Source organism: Mustela nivalis (genome assembly GCF_964662115.1).
Source record: "Mustela nivalis genome assembly, chromosome: 5".
In the NCBI taxonomy this organism is placed as follows: Eukaryota; Metazoa; Chordata; class Mammalia; order Carnivora; family Mustelidae; genus Mustela; species Mustela nivalis.
The window spans coordinates 154492152-154518399 of record NC_139024.1 but is presented as its reverse complement, the minus strand read 5'-3'; the positions used below and the strand labels follow the sequence as shown (position 1 = coordinate 154518399).

Below are 26248 nucleotides of genomic sequence, written 5' to 3'. Positions count from 1 at the left end.
CTGAAAAAACTGCTCCAGTAAAAGTTCCCAAGGGATGAAATAAGGTCCAGGTTCCCCTCCCTCAAAGTGTGACTTTTTCCACTAAAAGAAAACGTGGCCTCCAAGGCTAGATGGGTCCTAGAGGGCAAATCAGCTTCCCCCTTATTGTCTGGAATGCTGGTTCCTGAAGGTGTTAGCTGTGCTGAAAGCTGTCTGACTTTCCCGAAGCTACCACGGCCGGAGGAAACCCAAACCGCCAAGCACAGGGATAGGCTGGAGACCACAGGGAGAAAGAGACATGCCTGAACAGCTCCCGGCCGCCCACCGTCGGACAGCGGACCAGACCCTGAGCCAGAACCGTCCAGTGGGGAGCCCTTCCCGGTTCCTGACTCACTGCTGTTGATTTAGGCCTCTCCGTGTGGGGACGGTTTGTCACCGGGCAAGAAATAGCCGGATGGATCCACACAGTCACATGCAGAACAAAGGTCAATTAAGACCATCTTGTGTTATTCCCGTGGTGTTTCTTCGCTCTGAGGAAACCCCATGACGTTGTTAGTCGTAGAATAACCAGAGCTAAAACCCACCTTCCCCTCCTGTAGAGCCTCAGCCTAAGAAGCTCATTCCTGAAATGTGTATCTGAAGGGGCGCCTGGGGGGCTGAGTCTGTTCAGCGTCTGCCTTGGGCTCAGCTCACGGTCCCAGGGTCCTGGGATTGAGCTGCCTGTTGGGCTCACTGCTCAGAGGAGAGCCTGCTTTGCCCTCTGCCCTCTGCCCCTCCGCCAGGCTCATGCGCTCGCTCCCTTTCTCTCTCTCTCGAATGAATAAGTACAAAGATCTTTGAAAAAATGTCTATCTGACGCCCATTGGCACACATTTTGGTTTGTTTGTTTGTTTGCATGGAACAGGTAGCATTGAGGGGTTCAGACTAGCCTAATCCAACATGAATAAGCAAAGAGCCTGTAATTTCTTTTTATTTATTTTTTAAGTTTGTTTCTTTCTTTCTTTCTTCACTGAAGTAATCTCTATGCCCAGCGCAGGGCTTGAACTCCCGACCCCAAGATCAAGATCTGCACACTCCCCTGACAGAGCCAGCCAGGTGTGCCCCAGAGAACTTCTTTTTAAAGTAGAGCTGCCTTAGTGTGGCCAGTAGAGGTGCCATAAACCTTGTGAGGGTCCTCACCTTGGGGACTGAGGACTTGGACACTGCTGGCCTGCAGGGACCTGGCCCCTGAGGAGCCGTCAGCCACGCGAGAGCCCCTTCTCCCTGCAGGCTGACTGCCTGCTTCTCTTTCTAACACCTCTTTTCTGCACATGCCTTCTTCCTGACACCTAAAGTTTACTGTTCCTGAAGTCCAAGTTCAAGACCCCCATGACCCTAGACTCCATGATACTGCCATATGTTCTGTAGATGTGTGTGGTTTTCACACTGTGTCCCACTGAAGCCACAGAACCCCGTGACGTAGCAGGACTCCCATTAATGCCCCTGGCTCCCTGGACTGGGAAACAGAACGTGAAGGTAAAATGGGGTGTCCAAGGTCACAGCGCTAAAGGGGCTGAGTCAGCATTGAGTGTCCGTCCCTGCTCCTCGTTTGGGGCCTATTGGCCCCAGGAGATCCACTCAACCTGCCTTTGTGGCAAAAACGTCATGAAGCTGGGGAGAGGGAGAGGTGATTGGTTCTGTCTGCCTGCCTCAGGCTCCCACCATAGTGAGGCCTATTTGAACCCACATTCATCGGGAGCCTGAAGTCTGATGATTTTCCCTCACCACCTGTCTAATGCTCTCAGCCCGATCTGTATTTTGCACGTGGAGACCTACCCCTGTGATGTCAGGAACTGCTCCTGTTTCAGGCTCCCATGACATTTCCAAAGAAGTTTGACCTTTGAGTTTTGTCATAATGGTCTTCGGCCTAAAATAGGATTGAAATGACATGGGCTGTTTCTTTTTCGAGGGTTTGTTTTTCTGTTGTGTTGGGTTTTGTTTTGAGGATCCTCAGTGTGTGCGTCTTCATATTAAAATATTTTCCAGATGTAATTTTTTTTTTTTTTTGGCTCTGATGGTTGCAGTGACCCTTTCCCCACTGATGGAAGAGGACATTCAAAACAGAAAGAGACTAAGGGACTGCATTAACTCACAATGCTTCCATGCATGTGGATATGCAGTTACCAAGCTAGAGGTACTGAGAAAACCCGATGGAGGAAGTATGTAGTTTATCACTTAAGGAGCTCGTTTTATCCTTTACAGTCTGACGGGGGGAGAGTAGACCCAGGTAGGCCTTGCACGCATACTCCATCACCTGCCTGTAGGTAAATCACATGATCCTGAAGGCCAGGCCTTCCAGGGCACAGGGGTGTCTGAAGTCACTGCAATTTTTTTTAAAGATCTTATTTATTTATTTAAGTGAGAACCAGAGAGAGCATGAGTCGGGGAGGGGACAGAGGCAGAGGGAGAAGCAGACTCCCCAATGAGCAGGGAGCCCTACTCAGGGCTTGATCCCAGGACCCTGAGATCATGACCTGAGCTGAAGGCAGATGCTTAATGACTGAGCCAGCCAGGCACCCCAAGTCATTGTAATTTTTTAAAATAAATGCAAATCCTGGGGCACCTGGGTGGCTCAGTGGGTTAAAGCCTCTGCCTTCAGCTCAGGTCATGATCCCAGGGTCCTGGGATTGAGCCCCACATCGGGCTCTCTGCTCCAGGGGGAGCCTGCTTCCCCCTCCCCCAACCCTGCCTCTCTCTCTACCTGCCTCTCTGCCTACTTGTGATCTCTGTCTGTCAAATAAATAAAAAACAATCTTCAAATAAAATAAATAAAACAAAATAAAATAAATGCAAATCCTGAATTACAGATGCGGGTACATGTGTGTCATACGGCATGCTGACACCAAGCCCCCACTTATGTTGTGAAACATCCAATCTAAATAAAAATGTTTTCTGTAACAGTAACCTAAGGAGTCACAGTGACCACTGAATAGCATTTACAGTGTGTCAGGCACCTGTGTTAATTCCCAGAGTCCTCGCGAGGTTCTGAGGTCATTCCTATTAGCATCATCAGTTTATAGGTTTGAGACATGAGACCCAGCGAGACTGGTCTGAACAGAGCCCAGTTTTAAACCGGGGTCCTCTGGGCTGTGGCCGTGGGCGGAAATACACAAAGACCCCAAATTCGGAGTTCCCATGGGAACTGCCAGGGAGGGGCGTACTCGGGAAGTGGGGCCCCCCTACACGACGGAGCTGGGCTGTGGTTGCCGGGTTGCCGACCCTCGCGATGCTGCAGAGGTCCGGGCCACTCCAGAAAGGGGGACAGAAATGGAGACAAAGCCGAGGAAAAAGGAATTATCCACTCCTTTTCATAAAGACTATTGTCTGATCCATACCCACATGTAAAGTATCCCCTGATCTGTTTTGTCTTAGTTCCTGGATGTAGGAAAACAAGATCATTGTTAATTCATACGGTTTTTAAGTGATGCATGGGAGACGTATCTGGGGTAATTACCTGCGGTGGAAAAAAATGAATCCTGTCAGCTCTGCCTCATTGTTGGATGGTTTGCCCCTCCGACTCCCTGTTGGAAAAGATTCGAAGTGGCAGCCAGTGTGTGGGAGATGCACACTTGCGTGGGCTTGTTAAATGGAGTATTCTTTTCCCTTTGATGTGCATCACGAGTGGAGCCCTCCGATCAGCTTGACGGCATTTGAATAGGATCCCCAGAACAATAGCCTTAATTGACTGATTTAACTCCTGGTTCATCTTTTCCAGAAGTGCCCATTCTTTAAATCTGTGTGAGATAAGTTACCTTCCTGGGCCCCGTGTTAGCCTGAGTCTAATTTCTTTTGTGGGAATAATTCAATGGGAATGATGATGATTTCCTCTGTCGACACTGATGGGGGATTTAGAATCCTGGATCGCTAGCTTCCACCCTGTCTCCAGACCTCCGTGATCCAGTGGCTTCTGAAAACTAAACCTAAAACCAGCTGGATGGAAATATCCTTGTGACTTCTGTCAAGCAGTAGATGGTTTGAATTCTTATACAGTAGTTTAGAGAAGAATAAGACTTGGTAAAAGTTTGCTTAAGAAATTATACTCTGTCGGGGCTCCTGGGTGGCTCAGCAGGTTAAAGCCTCTGCCTTCGGCTCAGGTCATGATCCCAGGGCCCTGGGATCAAGCCCCACATCGGGCTCTCTGCTCAGCGGGGAACCTGCTTCCCCCTCTCTCTCTGCCTATCTCTCTGCCTACTTGTGATCTCTGTCTGTCAAATAAATAAATAAAATCTTTAAAAAAAATAAATTATACTCTGTGACTTTTCAAGCATTTGAGACAGGCTATAATAATGTACAGTTTATTAAAAAGAATTAATGTTCATGCTACAATTGAGCTGTGACTTTTGCTCTGAACTTCCTTGAAGCCAGGCAAAAGGGAGTCCATGGTAGATTATCACTTAAGTTATTGCCATCAGAAAGATGGACATACAGTCTACGGCCATACCACCCTGAACGCGCCCGATCTCGTCTGATCTCGGAAGCTAAGCAGGGTCGGGCCTGGTTAGTACTTGGATGGGAGAAAGATGGACATACAGAGCAGCAGTTCCTCAGAAGGCGGATTCCCCTGGCATTGAATTATAAAAGAAATCTCTCGGGGCGCCTGGGTGGCTCAGTCTGGTTAAGTGTCTGCCTTCGGCTCAGGTCATGATCCCAGGGTCCTGGGATAGAACCCTGCGTTGGGCTCTCTGCTCAGCGGGGAGCTTGCTTCTCCCTCTGCCCCTTCCCCTGGTTGTGTGCGCGCTCTCTCTCTCTCAAATAAATAAATAAAAATTTTTTTAAAAATAAGTTAACTAATTTAAAAAAAAAAAAAAAAGGAAATGTCTTATATAGGAACTTACATGTAGAAGTGGTTAAACCGAGCTAGTTAAACAAATGCCTTGCAATGAAGTTCAAAAGACAACACCTTGGGTGTTGAATTCCACTCCAGTTTTCTTATCCTTCCAACTGGGTTTCCCCTAAGATCCAAAAGGAACAATCAGAGGACAGTTCATGAAGGAGAAAAAGAACTTGTGTATTTGGCCCTCAGTTGCTATTGTTTGGAAAGCAGTGACCCGTTTTCCAAGGCAACGTGACATGCCCTAATCAGATTCTGTCTTCAGGTGCAGCTGAGCATCACTCACCCCTTGCCCACCCTCCCCGTGCACCCCTCCCAGGGGAGCCCAGCTCAGACAATGGAGCTGCAGTTCCAGGATAATCTGGTTATTGTGCCAGAATTTCTCACTTGAGATTTTAGGTTCTAGTACGACCAACTCAATCAGCAAAATAAATCAGAGCCTAAAAACATAAAACTTGCATTGTTTACATAAGGCCATTGGCGTTTCTATTCTTGACTTTGATGAGGATGACAGTGATGATGATGGCAGTGATGATGGCGATTATGGTGATGATGGGATCGGCATCAGTTTCACTTTGTGGCTGGCATTTTGCTTTACAAGCCTGATGTCCCTTAATCCTCATAAGGACTTTAAGACACAGATATATGGTCTCCATTTTACAGCAGAGGAAACCATTGTCCCGAGGTCAGTGTCCCAAGGGGAGGATGCATACCAGTTGGGTGAATGCTGACTAATTCTGTAACCACATACCATACGGCTTGATGGGTCTTTGTGTGCGCATATGTGTTTAAACCTCTAGGTCTTGCTGCTTGCTTATTCTCACTTGCTCCTTCTCTCTACTCCTTATGAAGATGCTGGCTGTAGGATTCTCTAAGATGCTGTATAACCTGAGACCCTCTATCAACCAGAGCTTTGGGGGAATGAAATGGCTGAGTCCACTCAGCAAATTCGTGATAATTACATGTACCTTTACATGTGCTCTTCATTTGCTGGGACAAATGCTCTCACGTAAACCATATTCCTTGACTCTGGACGTACTAACAGAGGCGTGACTATAAATTTAATATTACCTTTTCTTGCGGCGAATATTAATTGTGGCATACAGTGTAATCTGGAATCCAGCTCTGGAGGGTGGCAAAAGGCAGGGGTGTGGTTACTCGCATCTGGCCACCCGTCCACACTGGTGCCCCCTTTCCTCTTCACCCTGGGTACCCCAGGCTGAAAAGCTGGAGGGCATCTACTCTTGGGGCTGGAACCCCTGCCCTGCTAACTTGGAAACAATAGAACCATCTTGCCAAAATGATATATTTAGGGGGCACAGAAAAATTATATCCCTCCACTGGATCAAAATACATTCTTATGTGAATTCATGTCATTTTTGAAAGACGTTACATAGTTCACATTCTGAATTGTGCTCACCCCATTTGATTGTACTCAACACCCACATTCAGTGTTCTCTGTACTTTGAATTCCCAAGTCTGAGCAGAGGTTTGAGAAACATACAGTGTGGATGACATCCTTCAAAAAAGAAAATGTTCAGAGCAGGCTGATTGTCTGGAGGGTGTTCACTAAAAAAACCAGCAAATCATACCATGGGAAATCAGCTCTTAAAAATGCCTGCTGAGAGGGTAAAGTATCCAGGATCCTGCACCATATTAACACCAACCACATTTTTTTAAAAAGATTTTCAAAAAAGATTTTACTTATTTATTTGACAGACAGAGATCACAAGTAGGCAGAGAGGCAGGCAGAGAGAGAGGGGGAAGCAGGCTCCCTGCTGAGCGGAGAGCCCGACGTGGGGCTCAATCCCAGGACCCTGGGATCATGACCTGAGCCGAAGGCAGAGGCTTTAACCCGCTGAGCCACCCAGGCGCCCCTAAAAAAAAGAGTTTATTGTTACATAATCTCGTCACCCAGTGTGGGGCCCGAACTCACGGCCCGAGATCAAGAGTAGCGTGCTCCACTGACTGAGCCAGCCAGGCACAGCCCAGCTGCACTTTTTAAACAGGAAAATCAACAGTTTTTGACTCCCTCTGCATATATCATATAGTCTCTATCGTTGAAGACTAGCTCAGTTTACTAATTCAGTTTTCAAGAGACGCACAGTACTTAGGTAAATTATAAAACTCATGCCTTCAACTCCTCTGAAGCTTTTCTCCTCTGGGAGATGCCTAGGAATCTCAGTCTAGACTTTATTAAACTAAGAATGATTTGATAATACAGTCTCATCATGGTTGCAGTAAAAATAACAAATGCATAGTCAATCTTTTAAGCACTTGACATTCCCTGGTCTATTTACTCTTCAGGCAACCAGTGAGCTTGTTCTTACTGTCATCCCCATTTTACAGGTGAGGTCACTGAGGCCTGGAGAGACTAAGCAACCTATCAAGGATACGCATAAAAAGTAGTCTTGCTGGCCACAAACCCAGGCAGGCTGAGTTCTTTCATCCCAACAGCCCTGAGATAGAAGGCATTGCATTTTTTTTAATAGAGAGCATGCGTGTGCATGCACATGTGTGCGTGGGTGGGAGAAGGGCCAGAGGGAGAGGAGAGAGAAATCCCAAGCAGACTCCCCGCTAAGCGCAGAGCCAGACCAACAGGGGTGGAGGGGGTTGGAGGGAGTGGGGGCGGGGTCTCATGACTCTGAGGTCATGCCCTGAGCCAAAATCAAGAGTCAGGGGTTCAAATGACTGAGCCACCCAAACGCCCACAAGAAGGCATTACTTTTAAGCCTTTGCAAGAATGGAAAAGTTTTTCTTTTAAATTCTAGGATTCCCAGAATCTTTCGCTTTTTGTGTCATTCAATAAAAATATAATTATATCCTGTTTTTCCTGGCAAACACTTGCAATGCCTTTTTCAAATATCGTTTGTAGTGAATTGGAATCAGGTGACCAGGGACCCATTAATGACTTAATTTTTTACATATTAAAAGAATGGAAGGGAGATATGGTCAGTGATTGCTGCATACCATGTGTGCAGAGAAAATGTAAGCCCTGGGAAGATTTTTTTTAAAAGATACCTATCCCCCGGCCCCTCCCCAGATCAGCTAAATTGAAATCTTTGGGGCTAAGGCTCAGACATTTTTAAAAGTTCTCCAGATAAAAAATAATCATAATCATAATCATAATAATTAATAAAAGCTCTCCAGGTGACTCTATTATGTAGCCAGGTTTGGGGACTTCTAAATTAGATGTTGTAGTATATTAGGCTTTTTCTGGAGTTTAGTGAGAGTTATTTCAATAGGAAGTTACAGAGGCTGGGATGTAGGTTAAATATTTATTTCAGGGTAGCAAATGTTTTCAAATAAACCAATGACTGAGTTGCTAACAGTGGTCATGATTTTCTGGATTTAGCCACAGAGTATAATGGACAGGGATGGATTACCTCTGCATGGCAAAGATTGCCCATTTATTTTTGTTGAATCTAAGATCCCATCGTGGGATGCCTAGGTGGCTCAGTGGGTTAAGGGGCTGCCTTCTGCTCAAGTCATGATTCCAAGGTCCTGGGATCGAGCCCTGCATTGGGTTCCTTGCTCAGAGGGAGCCTGCTTCTCCCTCTCCCTCTGCAACCCCCAGCTCGTGCTTCCTCTCTCTCCCTCTCTTAAATAACTAAATAAAATCTTAGAAATATATAAAATACTGTCATTATTGTTGTCAACCCATAATGAGCGCCTCATTGTAGGTCTGGTTGTAAAATCAGAAAATAAAACACAAGGAGGGTAATAGACAAGTGTCAGCCATTCTTCCTGAGCCATCTGAGTACCCGATTACTACCAACGGATGATGTTTGGGGGCATTCTGAACACCGATGACCCTTCCCTCTAGGCTGATAGGAAGTCACGTTAAGAAACAGGCGAAGAAAACTAGGCGAGGAATTCTGCCTTCTCAGCTGAAAGAAAATGGAGTTGGGTAGACACAAGAGCCCATCTGGGGGGTAGACACTCAAATTCTAGTTTCTGTTCCTCCAACAGTCTTGTGGACCATGCCCTGCAGGTCAGTTGCCTTACCTAAACAACAGGCATTGTGGTAACTATCATACCCAACCCAGTTGCTATCGGGATGTAGAGTAGCTGTCAAAGTGTTTGGAAAGGGGGAATCTGCAGACCTAAAATGTTATTACCCATCTCCTCTTCGAGGCCCTGAGGCTATGCTAGAGACACACAGAGCTGCTTAGCCACCAGATGAACTGTTCTGTTTCTTTCCAAAGGGTCACCTATCATAGATTCTTTTTAATTTAGCACCTGATACTACATTCTTTGGAAAGAAGTGCCATATGCTGGAGAAGGTCTCTGTCTATTGGCTTGGATGCCTCCCCTCCCTACGTGGAGATTATTTCATTTTTGTTTGTTTTCGCATGGCTCTTATTACCCAGTCCCACGCCCAGCCCCAGTTTGCTTGAAGTATGCATTTGTTTCTGCAAGTCCTGACAGCCTTAGACCTCCCTGTCCCCTTGTTGATGGTAAAAGTCTCAAGGTACTCCCACGAGCTTCCTCCTGCAAGCCAGAGAAACAGAGGCAAACTCTGAGGCTCCCTGACCACACAGCTCCCTTTCCGTTGGCCCAAGAGACATGGTTCCAGCTCGGAGTGCCTGTGTTTACACAGATGTTGGCCCGAGGGCAGTGGAAAATTAGGTGGATTTGGAACCTAAAGCCAGTTAATTTGACCATCCGTGTGGTCAAATTATAGACTTCTTGTTTGCTTTGAAGTGGGATAGAGTAGACCCACCAAGCTAAAAGGCCAAACAAAATCTCCTCCTCTTTCTAGAGAAAATAGACACAAATTTCCCTCCTTGAGGACTTCATCTTTTTCTGCACCAGGATCTGAGCAACTCAAGGACTATCCTGCATGACATCCATCTTGCCTTTTATCGTGTCCTGAAGTGCCCTATAAAGGGGGAAAAGGTTAAAAAATGATTTTCTTCTGGAGCACCTGGGTGGCTTAGTTGGTTAAGCGTCTGCTTTCAGCTCAGGTCATGATGCCAGTGTCCTGGGATTCTTATTTATCTGAGAGAGAGTGAGAGAAAGAGAGCACGAGAAGGGGAAGGGTCCGAGGGAGAAGCAGGCTCCTCGCTGAGCGGAGAGCCCCATGCGGGACTTGATGCTGGGACTCCAGGACCATGACCTGAGCCAAAGGGAATCACTTAACCTACTGAGCCACCCAAGTGTCCGTGGCTGAAGCATTTTAAAGTAAAGCTAAACCTTAGGTCTTTTCACTCCTACATCCTTTTGTGTGTGTCTCAAAAGTATGCACATTTTCTCACATAATCCGTGTTCCACTCCATACCTAAACTATTAGCAACAGTTCTGATTAATATGTACTTCATATTAAAATGTCCCAAGTGTCGGGGCACCTGGGTGGCTCAGTGGGTTAAGCCTCTGCCTTCGGCTCAGGTCATGATCTCAGGGTTCTGGGATCGAGTCCCGCATCAGGCTCTCTGCTCAGCAGGGAGCCTGCTTCCCCCTCTCTCTCTCTCTCTCTGCCTGCCTCTCTGCCTACTGTGATCTCTCTATCAAATAAATAAATAAAATATTAAAAAAAAAAATGTTCCAAGTGTCGAAAATATGACCTTAGTTCTGTCGGTTTGGCATCATGATCAACACAGGATCCACACGTCACATCGGGTTAGTGTGTCCATTGAGTCTCTTGTCCTTCCCTTTCGTTTTCCTTTAAGAAATTATTTGATCGGCGAGGTGTCTGAGGTCCTGCAAAATGGTCCCTGGGGAAGTCTGTTCCCTGTTTTATTTCTCTCTGGTTGTCCAAAGAATCGTCGGTCTCACTCTGTTTAGAACACCGCCCAGGCTGATGGAGGCGGAGGGGAGAGACCGTGGGTAAAGACCCATGAAAACGAGTGACAGCCACTTTCTCACCAGTGAACCAAGGAAAAACTTTAGAAGACAGGCGCCAGAGGAAGGCCAAGCATTGCAGAGTGAGATCTGAGTCCCAGAAAACTAAAAGTAGTTCCTCACACAGTTCTCGTGTGACCCAGCGAATGGGGTGAATTCTGTGAGGGATCATAGGGGAGGTCTAGCAGAAAACAGGGGTTCAAGCTGGTGAGAAGTGGCGGTTGAGAGGGGCATTAGAGAAGACAGGTGCTCTTGGGAAGTCTTCCAACCCCTCATCTTCCTGCTCTATGAAAATGCATCTGGGGTGCCTGGGTAGCTCCATTGTTTAAGCGTCTGATTCTTGGTTTTGCTCGGATCGTGATCTTGGGGTCCTGGGTTCGAGTCCCGCGTTGGGCTCTGAGCTCAGTGCAGAGCCTGGTTGTCCCTCTCCCTCCCCCTCTCCTCCTTTCACTCTCTCTTTCTCTCTCAAATAAACAATCTTTTTAAGAAAAGAATGGACCTGACCCCCTCTAGGGAAATTGACTCAGGACAGTGAATGGGAGGAAGGGATCGTTGGTCCCTAAGAGTGGAAGTTAACTTACTAGCCTGAGTGAGAGAGCTCAGGGTGGTCGTAGGACTCATGCGGGCACCTTAGAGAGAAAGCATCCTGACTGTGCCTTTTGGGCTCCAGACCCGAGCAATATAGCATTTCACATGTGTACAAAGAAGTCTGTCATATATCCTTTGTCTTGCGTGTTAGAAATTTACTGTATGTGGAAGGACCCAGTTCTTTGGTGTGGATCTTTCTTTGTAGGAAGAAGCCGTAAACATTTATTCTTTCTTTGCACTAAATTGTACTTTAAGCTAAGGAAGGCATGGACTTTTTGCTTCATTGCTGTTTTTACAGCTTCAGATCCTCTGGACAAAGCAAAGGATAGTAAGAAATCCCTAACCAGTCTTGGTATACCTTAAAAAGGAACCTAATTCTGCTTTGTTGAGAATCTAGCTCTACCTAACTGCTTTGCATTCTGATGATAAATTATTTGTTTTTGGCAACCAAAAATAACTCAGCAAATGTTATTCACATGGCTACCTTCTTGGTATGCAGCAGCAAAAACCACGATCCTTATTATAGCTGCTTAATTTGCCAAAATTACCATGCAGAGAACATGTGTCCAGAGGACAAATCTGAAAAGCCACTCAACTCGGAAGCTGCTGGCACATGGCGGCACGTTCCTGCAGAGCCTAACTTGTTAGAATCCCAGAATAACACCGATGCCAACTTCTTCCAAAACGAACCCATCAGCACAGTTTACTTGAGCCACACTTTGTTTAGTAATAACTCACATGCCGTCATACCAAACACCCCAGATGTAGGGAGACCAAGGTAGAATTATCAGAGGAATGTACTTCAGGGCAGGGAGAATTCAACATGACAGATCAAGTTCTCCCTACGGATACATAATGACTGGAAAATGCCAATATCCAGCTCGTGCCCTTAGCAAAAACGTTTCTCTGTTTATAGGCTCCTTAAAAAAACTTATGAAGTCTGACAAACATCTCTACACCTTCATCAGACTGTAGTGTGATTGCTCTTTGAGCAGCTGATTCATGTAATGGGTTCACTCCAACTCCAATATCCCTTTATTAATTATTAATTTTCATCATAAATCTGTGCTATGAGAAATCTTCCTATAAACTGAGTTACATCAATAGCTAACAATAAGCAACTGTGAGCCATCAGAACCTATTATCATTGGGGCGCCTGGGGGGCTCTGTGGGTTAAGTGTCTGTCTCTTGATCTCAGTGTCAGGAGTTCAAGCCCAGTGTGGAGCCTACCTAAAAACAACAACAGGAGGCGCCTGGGTGGCTCAGTGGGTTAAGCCTCTGCCTTCGGCTCGGGTCATGATCTCAAGGTCGTGGGATCGGGGCCCCACATTGGGTTCTCTGCTCGATGGGGAGCCTGCTTCCCACCCCCTCCTCTCTGCCTGTCTCTCTGCCTGCTTGTGATCTTTCTCTCTCTGCTAAATAAATAAAAAAATCTTAAAACAACAACAACAACAGAACACACTGTGTGTGCAGACTTATAAAAGCCCACGACACAGGCCGTACCCAAGAAAATGATATATGTAAGGTCACGAAAGTGTGTCTTGTTCGCATATGCAACTAGGAACACAGACTGTGAATAATAATACATATCTTCCCACATAAATTCTGTACCCTTCCCTCTTCTGGATGAGCCCTCACTCGTTTTTTGGGTTTTTTGGTTTTGTAGAAAAAAGCCAAGTTAGGGACTCTGGGGGCCAAACCCGGGAAGAAGTCCAGGTGCACTAACTGGGTCTCTTCTTGGTTTCCAGTCCCCCAAAGCTCCCAGGAGCAGCCCTGCATACCCTTAGGTGTCATTTTCAAATCTATAATAAGATGCCTGAATGCTAAGCGTTTGAAGTGCTGCTTTTAAAAGTGTTGTCATAACAACAGGAATAAAATGACGAAAGTAACTCGAGTTTGAAAGAACTGCTTGAGTTTTAAGTCCATTGTGTCGCCTTCATGTCGCGAGAGCTTAGTAACCTCCTGCCTTCCTCAGATGAAGGCGTGATCACTTCACTATCACCACAATCGAGTCTTCGGTTTTAACTGTATTTGCCATCACGTGATCGTCCATCAATTCGGTTTACTTGTTCTGATGGAAAAAAAAAAATGAATGGACCATATGCAGTAATATGTCTCAGTTTGATTATGTAAGTCATATCTGAAAAGCTTTAAGGTAATTTATCCTTTTGGGCGCCTGTCCGGCTCAGTCGGTCGAGATCAAGATCAGCTCTTGATCTTGGAGTTGGGAGTTCAAGCCCCACATTTGGTGTTGAGATTACTTTAAAAAAAAAAATCTTGGAAAAAACAAGATAATTTATCCTTTCTCCGAGATGAAACATACCACACAGCTTGATTACAAGGCACTTTTCCTTTTCCTACATCTCATGCTCGTTAATGAGTATCAGTGTTCGTCACACGTGCTAGACAAGGGGTCAAGCACATTGTGCATAATTCAGTTTCCCAGCATACTCCTGGGTACTTTCTCCTAGAAACTTCAGGGGGTTTTTCTTCTGCTTACGATTTCCAAATATGTAGCTTGGTTCTAGTGAAACAGTAAAAAAATAAGAGCTTACAAAAATGGTAATATCTGGAGAGGCAAATAGCAATAGATGATGTCAGTATCATTTTGATGTTTCTTTGAAGTAGAGAAGCAGCACTTGCCGTGAGCTAGAAATTAGTTGCTAAGCTGTAGGGATAAACAGGCCGCCTGTGGGAAAGCCTGAAGGAGTTGATGGTACCAGGCACGGGGCCATTTTCTTCTCTATCAGGGCGTTGTTTTTAATCTGCTGATCAGAAAGTGAGGCTTTGTGGTGGGCGTCTGTTTCTCGCGGCAAGATCAGCCAAGCTGTCTTTGGGGACAGCGTTCCCAGGAGGTTTTTTCCCGTTTTGATAGGCGTGGTTTTTAATATACATATAGGTCATTGGACTTACTATTGCTTATAGCTTCAGCCTCACTGAAGGACAGAACGTTCTTTTCTTCGAACCGGGAAACAGGTGGTCTTGCTTTGCTCCGGAGCCTGCACCACATGAAGGTCCATAAGTATTCTAGACTGGGCGTTTCAAGACGAGCTATGACAACATTAGTCAAAATCCACTCAGCCCCTCTTACGATTGCAGCTTTATGTCCCGAATTGTTTCTCTTCTTTTTTTTTTTTTTTTTAAGATTTTATTTATTTATTTGACAGAGAGAGAGATCACAAGTAGGCAGAGAGGCAGGCAGAGAGAGGGGGAAGCAGGCTCACTTCTGAGTAGAGAGCCTGATGCCGGCTCCATCCCAGGACCCTGAGATCATGACCTGAGCCGAAGGCAGAGGCTTAACCCACTGAGCCACCCAGGAGCCCCGAATCGTTTCTCTTCTAATTATCACCAGGCCAGCTGCCGCTCCCTGCATTTATTTGATCCACCAGGATAGAAGAAACAGAGATTTCATTTTCCAGAGGCTAAAATGGTGTCAGTTACCTGCGGGCCCTTGCAACTGATGGTACCAGTGAAGAGACACGCTATTAACATTTCTTCTTTACTCTTCAAATGAGTCAGCGAGAACCTTAAAATAGCTTTACCGTGCTTTGCTGTCACCACTTCGAGCGGTGACAAAAGAGAGAGAAATGAGGAAGCAGTCACATCAAATTATTTCTATAGGTCTCTTCACTTGTAAAATGTATATGGTTTTACAATTAATACATTCCACTTGATGAGAAAAGTCAGATGCATCTTCAAAGGACAAGTTCTAGTTAACAGGAGAAACCAGTAGTTCACACCGAGCCTTTTACATACGTTATCTCATTTTTTCCTTGCAACCAACGAGGTGACTTAGATATTGTTGTCCTCATTTTATTGAGAAAAATTGGCGCGTAGAGGGGACCGGTGACTTGGGTGAAACCTGGATCAGCCCATGTTTTCTATCCTACTCTGTACAAAGAATCAAAGAAGGGGTGTGGATAGATGGTGCCAACCCTCAGTAGTTTACAGCTTGGTCGAAGAGATGTGATAGAGAATAGTTATAATACAAGGGGGTCCCTGAATCTTTGAGCTCCCGCCAGTGATGTGGTGTTTTGCTGTTCATGAGGAAAGACCCCTTAGCCGAACTGCTTAGAAAATACTACAGAGAACAGTTGTCTTTGTGTCAATGAAAGTAATGGGTCAAACTCATCGAATAAGAATCCACGAGTCCATCCTGACGGTGAAGGAATAAACAAACAAATACATAAAAAAGATTAAGGAAAGCTCTTTCTCATAATAGAGAAAGGTTATTGAGTTTGAAGAGTACCATTCTGCCACTATCATAGTAATACTTGATTTGGGCAAGAACCATCAATGGAGGCTGAAACTCCTGAGTCAGAGTAATAAGATATTTGCGTAGCCTCAAAGCACCTCCTCACCAGCCACTTATCAACTGCAGAGGCAAAAATAGTAACTTTCCAGGAGAGAAACCGGCCAACCACACCCCAACCTAGTGATCAACGTTAACATCACCAGCCATGGGGCCACGTGACTCCTTGTGTCTTCTGATGCAATTCTTTAAAAGGACAGTAGTATCACTTATGTGATGTCACAGCCCAAAATGTGGAGCCTGTATCTAATTAGGAGAAAATGTCAGACAAACCCAAACTAAGAAACAGTCTAGATCTCAGCTGGTCTGTACCCTAAGAAAGTGTCGATGTCATGAAAGACAAACAAAGGCCAAGGAACCATCCCAGATTAGAGGAGACTAAAAGGCACGTGACAAGAGAGACAGTGCATGATTCTGGATCGGCTCCTGTCGTGTGGGTGGAGGGACGGCCTGTGGGACGGTACTGGGGACGATTGGTGAAATCTGAATAAGCTCTGCACATTAGATAATAGTATCATGCTCCTGTTTCATTTCCTGATATTAACAATCGTACTGTGGCCATGTAAGTGAATGTCTGTGTTCTTTGGAAGTACACATGGTTGTATTTAAAAGTAAATTTGCATCTTATTTGCAAATTGCTCAATGGGGAAGAGCAAATATACTTGTAAATATGTATATGCAAACTGCCCTCAAATGATTTAGGAAATAATGTGTGTGTGTGTGTGTGTGTGTGTGTGTGTGTGTGTGTACGTGGGGAGGATGACAAAGTAAAATGTGACAGACATCAACAAATAACGAATCTGGACAAAGGATATAGGAGAACTTTTTGTACTTTTTTTTTTTTTTACCACTTTTCTGTAAGCTTTAAATTATTTCAAAATCACATTTTTTTAAGTTGGTTTTTGAACTATGCTTCCCAAGCACTCATGTGTTTAGTACTTATCAGTGTTTAAAGTAGCACAGTTTTGTAATTATCTAAAAATTGCTATATTCAGAAAGATGCTAGTTTCCAGCTTTGTAGCTTTTACCTCTCCAGATCATTCCCGTCGTGGAGGTAGCCAGTTTTACCTCTTTTATGAAACTTCTGGTGGCCTCTGTCTCCCTGATCTTCCTCTCTATGGAGAGAAATTTATAGCTTGGTTGAAGAGAGAAAATATTCAGGAAAATCATTATAATACAGGTGGATCCCTGAATCTGTGAGTTCTCAGGGGTGATGCTCTAGATTTTACATTATTACTAACAGCGAGACTTCTTAAGCACTGACTACATACCAGGCATTGTGTATGTTTGCTCATTGGCACATCACAAAAATCTTCTAAGGGTTTGTCCTTTATATAAATGAGGACCCTGGGGTTGAGAAAAGTAACATATTGAAAGTTCCAACAACCATTAAGTGTCCAGCCCGGACTGAGCCCAGATTCCTGTCCTCTCTACCCTGCTGCTTTCCTGGAGCCTGAGACCGAGGTCCCACTCCTTGCTATTCCCCACATCAACGATTGTCTCCCACCTGCTTAGGTATGGCCGTATCTTCCTCTCCAGTTACATTATGAAGACTGGTTAAAGCAGAGATCCGTTTGGGTTCTCTTTGGATCTTGGACGATGGTCGAAACCTGCCAGTGCTGAGTACACCCCATATGTATACTTCATTATGTCTCAATTGAGAGAAATAATCCCAGTTCCCAGAGATTCTGAAGATGAATTTCTTTCCATTTCTCCCAAGTTCATTGAACTTTACCTTCTAGAAAGCACTCCTAGATTCTAGGCATGTTTTCAGGCAGACATCCTACCATCTGTAGGAATGATGAGAAGTCAGGTTTCTGAGATGTCTGAGTAGCCTTGCAGTTGTAACCCTGAATGATGCCTTGATCTCAGCTGGACCTCATAATCCTTGCCTGTTAACACAGGGAGAAAATACTACTCCCAATCTATGGACACCAGATTGGAGATCCAGCAAGTTTGGGACTCGCCCAAGAGGCCATGTTGGCTTTTCCGTCTCTTGAGGAATGAGGCCACGCTGGGTTCTATAGATTTCTGTATCCATCCAGGTCACTTCTTAGTGTCGCGTGTCATGCACTTATTATCTGGTTAACAACGCTGGCAGCCCAGAAGCAAATATTAGCATTGACTTCATTTATTTTAAAGCAGTATGTTACAAAAAATAGCCAATGACTTAAATATATCTACTTTTTTTTTTTTTAAAGATTAGTCAACTTCTGTAATAGGTACCTTGCAACCATATAATGAGCAGACACCTATTTTTAGGATTCATCTTAAATAATCATTTAGCATAGCAGGCTATTTACATCTGGCCCACATGCCTCTTTCAGACAACTGAATTATACTTCTGCTCTTGACCAAGCTGTGGGGGAGCATAAACAGGATGGCACCGTTAGGAAGCAGAGCCGAGGAGCACAAAGCGGGCATGCAGAAGTGACTCAGAAGGTGCAGGGGTGGGGGAGCCGCGTGCAGCGTCCTACACGGCCTCGGGATCAAATCCCGAAGCCATCACCTCTCAGGTGGTTGGTCATTGATTCAGCCTTTCCCTTTTCAAGCCCTGGTTTCTTCGCACTTCCTCTGGCAGAAGGAATGGTGACCTTCTCTAAAAATGACTTTTGAATAGCTTTATTGATATAGAATTCGCATACTGTGAAATTCATTCATCCTGAGTGTACAGTTTAGGTCTTAGGAAGTGTGTCCAGTTGTCTGACCATGACCAGAGCACAGTTTTAGCATGACCCCACGGCCCCTCAAAGGTGTCTCCTGCCCCTGTGCCTGCTCCCCTCCTTGGCACCAAGCCAACCCTGGCATTGATGAGAGCGTTTGTCACCTTTGCCGGCGTGTTGCCCCAGCCACCTTCCACCTGACCTGCTGGTCATCGTCCCATCTCAGAGGATTGGTCTCAGTCTCACTTCTGGGGAGAGTATAGCTTTGAAACTGTGGCGACTGTTGGTTCTTAAGTAGACCCTCTCCTCCCATGAGAAATGCTTTGGTGAGAACAGAGATACCCCTATTGGCATCATTCAGAAATCTCAGATGTGTCATTTCTCCTATCATTGGTGGGAATCTTCCAGAATTACCCATATGTGTTCTTAACCAGAAGATTTGATTAAATAAACAGAGTAAAGCACCCGAAAATCCTTTCTCTTCAAGGGTTAGGGCAACGTCATGAGCTTTGGTGTCCCGCGACTCAAGCATGAGCTAATGCTAATTGTTCCCTCATTTCCCAAAGAGAAACCCTGGTGTCACCCTTGCAGGGTCCCCCTGCCTTTGGGCACATCTTTAAATCAGAAATAAAAAGCATGTGTCATATAGACTGGTTGGATTTCCTTTTACTTTCCAAAGGAGCACACGAACTCTGGGGTAGACCCAAGTTCCCTTTTAATGATAATTTAAGGAAAAGGCTCATTTATAAACCCCTCGACATGGCCCTAGAAAAAGAATCTGATAAAAATAAGCAGGATACAAAATTTAGCATGGATTATGTTCCAAATCTTTATGTTTTAAATGGAAAGGAGAGACTCGAGGAATACGAAATACACCGAAATTCTACTGGTGGTTGTCCTCGGGTGACGGAGCAGGCTGGTTCTCTCTCACCGTCTCTGTCCTGCCTTCTTTCCACTTCTTTTGTATTTTCCTGATATAGCAGAGTGCTTTTATGCTTAGAAAAACTCAAAATAACCCAATAATTCCCATTTCCGCCAACGAACCTCAGTATACTTTAACAGTCATCTTCACATTCCTTCTAGCAGATGAGACCGTCTGTCCATTTCCTTTATGGGTGAATCCATGCCTCTCTGAGTTAGTCGGCATGGAGACTTGCCCAAAGGAGGTCAGCCTGTGACTGGGTTCTCGGGGTCCTTACCTTAGCAGCCCTAACCTCACGGGGCCCCAAGAGGAACGGCCTCAGTCTGGGGAGGGCGGGTTCCAGCTCGAGCCAGTCAAACTCCCAAAAGCGGACAAGGCCGCTGATAAAAATGCAGTGGAACACAGACCTGTGACCAGGACTGAGCTTTTCAAAGGTTTTTCTTCCTCTTTTATGACTTCTGTTGGGAGTGTAACCACGGGCTGTGTGTGTAGGGCCCTGCTGAGCCATAAAAGCCCTCATCACCTGCCACGCAAGCAACTCTCTGGGGGTGATTTCTACCACGCATTCATTTCTTCTTGACAGTTGGCCGCCGCTACGCTCCCCAGAGAGCTGGCCCTAACCCCCCACCCTGAATTACACTCAGATGGGCACATTCTGTTTCCGGTCTAAACACGGCAGGAGACCCGCTGGAGGGAGGGAGGGAGGGGGTGTCCTTGATCCCCTGGCCTCTTTTTATCTGCCTCAGCCCCTTCCCCAGACCCTGCCATCCCCAGGCTCTGTGCCCTTCTTCAAAAGCTGTCTGCTGATTGGAGGAGCTACCTTCTAATTTAAACAAACTCGAGGACTTTCTGTCCAGGGGTGGCGGTCCCTAGCGCCCACAGGGGCCCAGGGCACCTGTATCCCTGCGTTAGGATGTGTGAAATCCCAAAGCCCCTGGTCTGTGCTGGGATCCTATCACTTTGCACCAGAGGAAGAAGCCGTAGGATTCATTGCAGGAACAGCCGAGAGAAACAGCTGGGGCCTTCTGGCTTGTTTTTCTAAGAGGCTCAGCTCCGAACGGGAGGGCGTGTTTAAGTCAAGGTTCTTGGGATTCTTTCCAGAGGAGTTCCGTCCTTCTCATATACTGGTGAGGTGGGAGAACTGCCTGGTAAAACCTCTGGGTCTCTTGGGACAAAGCACAGTGAGGAGCAGACCCCCAGCTTGATCATCATTTCTTAGAAATCACATTTCTCCTTTGCAAGCCTTATAAATGTACACAACAATGTAAATATACTTGCTACCCAACACTTAACCAGGTATGTTCTTTTTTTTTTTTTTTTTTTTTGGTCCTTTTATAAATTGAAGCATCATTGACAAGCAATAGCCTATGAATTTCAGGGGTACATCACAGCACGTCACCATTTTTCCACATTATGAAGTGACCCCAGGAGACTTCTGGGGGTTCCCATCATATGTACTCTTTTGTGCGACATTCTTTTTCCTCCAGTCCTCACTCGGGGCAGCTCCAAATGTCTGCAATTCCTAAAAAGGTTTTTGCATGGCGGGGCACCCAGGTGGCTCAGTCATTGAAGTGTCTGCCTTTGGCTCAGGTTATGATCCCGGGGCCCTGGGATCGAGCCTCGTGTCGGGCTCCTGCTCATCTGGGAAGTCTGTTCCTCCGTCTCCCTCTGCCCCCCGTCTTTCTCTCTCTCTCTCCAATAAATAAATAAGTAAAATCTAAAAAAAAAAAAATTATTTTGCATCATAAAAATCATACATAAATATATTTCCTTTATGAAAACGAATACAAACATTAAAAGCTGGCTGACCCCTCTGTCCCCCTGCTCCGTAGACAGTCTTGGGGACGTTTTCTGAACTTTTATATTCCACGCACACGATTGTATGTTGTTCTGTTTGTAACACTCCTGGTGTCACACTCTGTTTGGTTCTGCAATTTGTCCTCGGATCTTTCTACGTAGGTCTATTGACTTTAAAACTGCCACAGAAGATCCTGTCCCATCGTTTTGCCTTAACGTACTGACCATTGCCTGAAAGATTAGCGTGCCTATTCTGTCCGTTTCTCCACGGCTACATTGCCTATCGTGAGCAACCCCGTAGAGGCCCCTTGGTGAACTTGAGTCTTTGTCTACAGGACAGACCAAAGAGTAGATGTGATGCTCTAAAGGATCCCTATGTTTTACTTCTCGAACACCTGCTGCCAAATTACCCTCCAAACTTTGGGTACCGCTTTCTACCCCTAAGGACAATGATACTGCCGTTCCCTGTGGTCCTTTTTTTCCCAGTTAAGGCTTTTAGGCCAAAGGAGCATCCACTGTTAAGATGTAAATTGCTCCGAGGAAATGACTGGTTTTAAGTCTTTAAAGCCTTGAAAGGCAACAGTGGCGTTTTGGGGGTGGTTTGGCTGGATGCTGGGAACACCGCATCCGTGGGATTTCTAGGAAGCCAGGAAGGAGCCTGTAGACTTGGCTGACTCATCGGCCCGAGGTGGGAGTGGAGTCACCAAAAAGGTGATAACAGAGCGTCTGTGGGAGAGCTTGTAAGTGGGAAGGAGCTGGGAGAGCTAGAAGACGGGTCTGGGTCTGGAAGAACTGGGGGAACTAACCCTGCTTCAGGATTAAGGGTGTAGACGGGGCACGTGTGTGATTACTCTCTTTCCTGAGACCTCCTCCTCTGTCTACCCCGTCCCCACTTTCTCCCTTCCTCCGGGAGCCTGACTATGTGTAGGGACCGCACACACTAGTTTTATGACTCTCCTGGGGCAGCGGGGCAGCCTCCAGGAGAATGGACCTGCAGGATAGAGATCTCAGCCTAAACCAGCTCTCGGCCAAATTCTTTCTCGCTAATGATCATTTCTAAGACCAGAAAGGCTCATTCCTACGATCATCCATTCAACCTCTAAGTATCGTGAAAAGCTTCTCAGGGTTTTATCCATCCCAAAGCATTTCACATTCTGAGAACCTTGGGCAAAGGTTTGTTTTAGGCGCATGGCCTTTCCTTATCTATCGCTTAACTAAGGAAGAAGGTGAATGATCCTGCCATCTGGTTGATATGTTTTACTCGCTCACTGTTCAATTCATTTAACAAGACAGTTAAACTCTGCAAAGAGAGGCTTATTTAAAACTGAATAGTCCTTTTTAAAAGTTGGATTTGAGAAATTGTAGCAGATTATTTTAACTGAAGTTTTAAAGTTTCAAACAAAATCGAAAATTTCAGCCAATATCACCCCCCCCCTTTTTTTTTTTAAGATTTTATTTTTTTGAGAAAGAGAGCTCAAGTGAGTCCACAAGTAGGCAGAGTGGCAGGCAGAGGGAGAGGGAGAAGCAGGCTCCCACCGAGCCGGGAGCCTGATGCGGGGCTTGATCCCAGGACCCTGGGATCATGACCTGAGCTGAAGGCAGACCCTTAGCCTACTGAGCCACCCAGGCGTCCCCCCACCCCCTTTTCTTTGCTGAGACTAAGAATCACCTGAGGGTCTTTTCAAAGTCTGGACCCCCACGTAGCACTCTGCATTAGTTAAACTGAATGCCTGGGAAAGGGGAACCAGAGGCCTGTAGTGGAAACTACCAAGCCAATGGATAAGAGAAAAAAAATCTTTCTGGCTTAAAAATTTCTAGGAAGTACAAGATAACGGTGCCATTAAGATATTTTAAATGCATTCATTCTTTTCCTGTGGTCAAAGAACTCCATAATGCAACAGTAGATCGAGTGAACAGTAATTTAAAGAATGAGATACAATACTTATAAAATTTGTCACATTTCGGAAAACCTGGGTGGCTCAGTCAGTTGAGCCTGCGACTCCTGATCTCTGCTCAGGTCTTGATCTCATGGTCATCAGTTCAAGCCTGAATTGAGCTCCACGCCGGGCGTGGCACCTATTTGAAAATTTTTTTTTTTTGCAGATTTAAACCTTATGGTGCATTTTTGTTTATAACACGAGTACAGAAATAACACAAACTGTAGCGTCTTCTTGATGTTCAGGACAAGTTTGCATGTAGACACCAAGGTCGCTCAGGCATGCTTTCTGCACCTGAGCAGTGGACAGACCCCTTCGTAAGTGGCCAAGGGCACTTAGGAGAACCTCATTAAGTCCTGCATTTTGTCCTGCCACCGGTGCACTAGATACGAACTTTACTGCGCTCACACACTTCCACTTTATCAGTTTGAAAATTCTAAAGAATGCCTGCAAAACTTAAACTCACCCCCCAGCCCCTCCCGAGGCTGGAATGGAAGGGGTGGGACACCAATCCCAGTCCCATCCAGGTCAGAGAGCGAGCGGGCTGCCTCCTGCAGGGCTGGCTGGGCTGGGAGTGACTCAGCACCTGCGCATTGCAAGAATGCCTGCAGAGCCCAGAGCGGTTCTTCTGGGGGGCAGGGGAGGGAATGAGGGGACTTAACAACCAGCCGCCCTCTGGGGGAGGGGCCCTCCGTTCTCTCTCTGGGGAAGCAACTCAGGCCAACCTCCCTCCTTTGCGGAGCTGCCACGAGTAGCATTGAGTAAGGCCTGGCTGGGGGCGGGGGAGGGGGGGGTGCTCTTCCCTCACACCTGGCCACCCTGTCCTATCTCCTGGCACATCTGGATAGGCGGGAAGTTCTGCGGCCGTGTCTCTGAGCTGCTTAGCTCGCTTCCTGGCTGGGTCTTTCGAGGACAGTGGTTGATGCCTTCACAAGGGCCAGTATGGTCTCTGCCCACCGTGGAAGCCCTCAGCCTGGACAGTAGCTGCCTCCCCCGCCCCTGGGAGCCTGCTCCTCCACCGCCCCCGGCTCTGGGCTGAGGGTCCCTGCTAAAGACCACGTGCTTCCAGTGCGCCTGACCTAGGGGCATAGAGTTCCCAGACAGCTCAGACCCTTCCTTTGGGGGAAATGACCTTGGACTCGCGTCCCGCCAAAGCTGTGTTTGGACAGTCCGTCTTAGTCGTATGTGGGGAGTTGAGACAAGAGCCCAGCAAGCGGGCAGAACGGGGTGGGTGCCTCCCAGCGCCTTCCCCTCGCCCTCGCTCCCTGTGCTCGGGTGTGCGTATCTCCAGAACCTGACAGGAGCCCTTGCAGGAGGGTCTCTGTACTCGCCTCCTTCCGTGAGGCCACGATAGTGTGTGATCCTATCTGAGACTTAGGGGTAGAGAAAAGGAGGGCACGTTGAAGTGAATTCATCACTAAAGAAACCTAGTGTTTTCAGCCATCTGGCTTCTCGGTGTCCGATTCTCCCCTGCGATTGGACTGGGTTTTGAACGTGACTCAGGACCTGGCTGACGCTTTGACTTGACCTATTTGTGTGTTTCTGCTGTTGTTTTTCTTGTTGAACAGAGGTAAACATTCCAAAGTGTTCATGTATTTGAACTTTGTCTTAAATACAGATAGATAGATAGATCTATATCTATCCCTGAAAAGAAACCTAAACCTAAAATGACTGATAATCGTGTGCAGTTTCTATCTATTTCTGTCTCAGAAGGTGGGTACCTTTTTTTTTCTTCACCCCAGAGCTGAACCCTTTGGCTCGAAAAGAGCAGGTTGGAGGACCCAATGGTCTCCTGACTCACCTCACCTCACCTTTGCCATTGTTGACAAGCGGAGTGTTTTTTTCTGTCTGGACCTGCCTGTAATTTGCCCTCATCTCTCCACTCTCTTCCAGGACTACCAGCCAGACTCCCAGAAATCATGTTGGTAGGATCCCAGTCCTTCTCGCCGGGGGGCCCCAATGGGATCATCAGAAGCCAGTCCTTCGCGGGGTTCAGCGGCCTGCAGGAGAGACGGTCCAGGCAAGTCGGGCGTGGTTCTGTCCTGGGATGCGGCTCCAGAAGGACGTGTGCTCATGCCCTCAAGAGGATCTGTGAGCGTGCAGCCTTGTCAAAACTCTCTCTCTCTCTCACACACACACACACACACACACACACGCAATAAGATTATTTAAATTTCTTTCATGGAGAAGATGTAACGTACCAAACATTAGGTGCTGTAGTTTCTTTTCTGTCATGTAGGATTCCTCCTGCCAAGCAGATGGCTGAGGATTGGGGGTAAGCGAGCAGTTTGAGCGCCTGGCTCTCCCCGCCCCCAGCCTTTGGTGCGCACGTTTCCCCCTGCGGGCACGCTGGGGGACTGTTTGCTGTATGGTTGTGCGGTGGGGAAAGACAGCCTCTGCAGAGCGGCTCTGGGAAACAGATGTCCTTCAGAAACGGGCTTGGGAAAGTCAGTCCTCTGGTTTCTCTGGAAGCTTCCTGCCTCTAAAATAGGACTTCGGGGAACTCAAGCAGGAACATACGGGTCACGAAATAGGTACATGGAATAAGCCTGGCCTCGGTTTTTCTGACGCGACAGAGGTTTTGGGCACTCAGGGGCCTACGTGCTCTGGCCTGTCATGTCCCCTTTGGTACAGACGGTTACGCAGAGGAAAAGAATCACCTCGGAGGCACAGGGCAGGCACCTGCTGGACCCCGGGGCCACGGCTTTCCCTTAGACAGTGGGTCGGTGAGGTTCTGGCCTCGCGGTCTCCCAGTCAGATCTGTGGTTGGGCTCTAAGTTGTCAGGTGTCCGTCTCCCCCTGCGGGCTGCTCCCTGCCACTAACAGGAACACTGAGTTTTGTGTTCCACCTAAAGATAATGCCCTCCAGAGAAAGCAAGCTTAAAAAAGCCATTGGTTCGGCTACATGAGCCTTCCTTGAACACCGTCTGGCGTGGCCCTTTATCCAGAAACTCCTTGTTCACATCCTGGTTGAGGTTAGTGGACGCTTGTGCCAGAAGCTGCACAGCAAGCGTCTTCTTTTCTTTGGCTTCTACCCTTCTGCTTCTCTGTTTCCTTGGAAGCACTTGTCCTTGGCTTTCTGTAAGGTTTCAGGGGTGCAGGAGATCTTCTCTCAGGGTCCCTGACCTGACCCTGGGGAGCCTCTGCCATGTCAAGCTTCCAGATTTCGGCAGTTTATAAATCTCATAGCAAATTGACCTAGAAACCACATGTATGATGGCTCAGCTGTTCAGCTACTGGGGACCCCGTACCTTCCCCAAATGACACGAACACAAACACAAGATGATTCAGAGGGTGTTTCTTTGCTCCAGACCCTTTTGGATCCTGCAACTCACA

At 46.6% G+C, this 26248-nt stretch overlaps 1 protein-coding gene and 2 long non-coding RNA genes across 10 annotated transcripts in view; 2 read left to right on the top strand and 1 right to left on the bottom strand.

Moving 5' to 3' along the window:
* LOC309865251 lies at window positions 1–4828 on the bottom strand. Its single transcript, XR_014312006.1, has 3 exons — window positions 4549–4828; window positions 2582–4447; window positions 1–727 (listed from the first exon to the last, which is right to left on the bottom strand). It is a non-coding gene; the product is annotated as an uncharacterized lncRNA (long non-coding RNA).
* RIPOR2 (RHO family interacting cell polarization regulator 2) overlaps window positions 1–26248 on the top strand; it is a 202390-nt gene that overhangs the window by 122938 nt on the left and 53204 nt on the right. For 6 of the 8 annotated variants that reach the window (XM_082731473.1, XM_082731474.1, XM_082731470.1 and 3 more), the window contains one exon: window positions 24806–24932. In XM_082731473.1, coding sequence (XP_082587599.1) covers window positions 24832–24932 — 101 coding nt within the window. In that variant the 5' untranslated portion in view covers window positions 24806–24831. Of the gene's footprint in view, window positions 1–24654; window positions 24933–26248 lie in introns of all 8 variants that reach the window. The other 2 variants (XM_082731472.1, XM_082731477.1) reach the window with 1 other exon arrangement.
* LOC309865247 lies at window positions 9231–20910 on the top strand. Its single transcript, XR_014312002.1, has 2 exons — window positions 9231–9894; window positions 10296–20910. It is a non-coding gene; the product is annotated as an uncharacterized lncRNA (long non-coding RNA).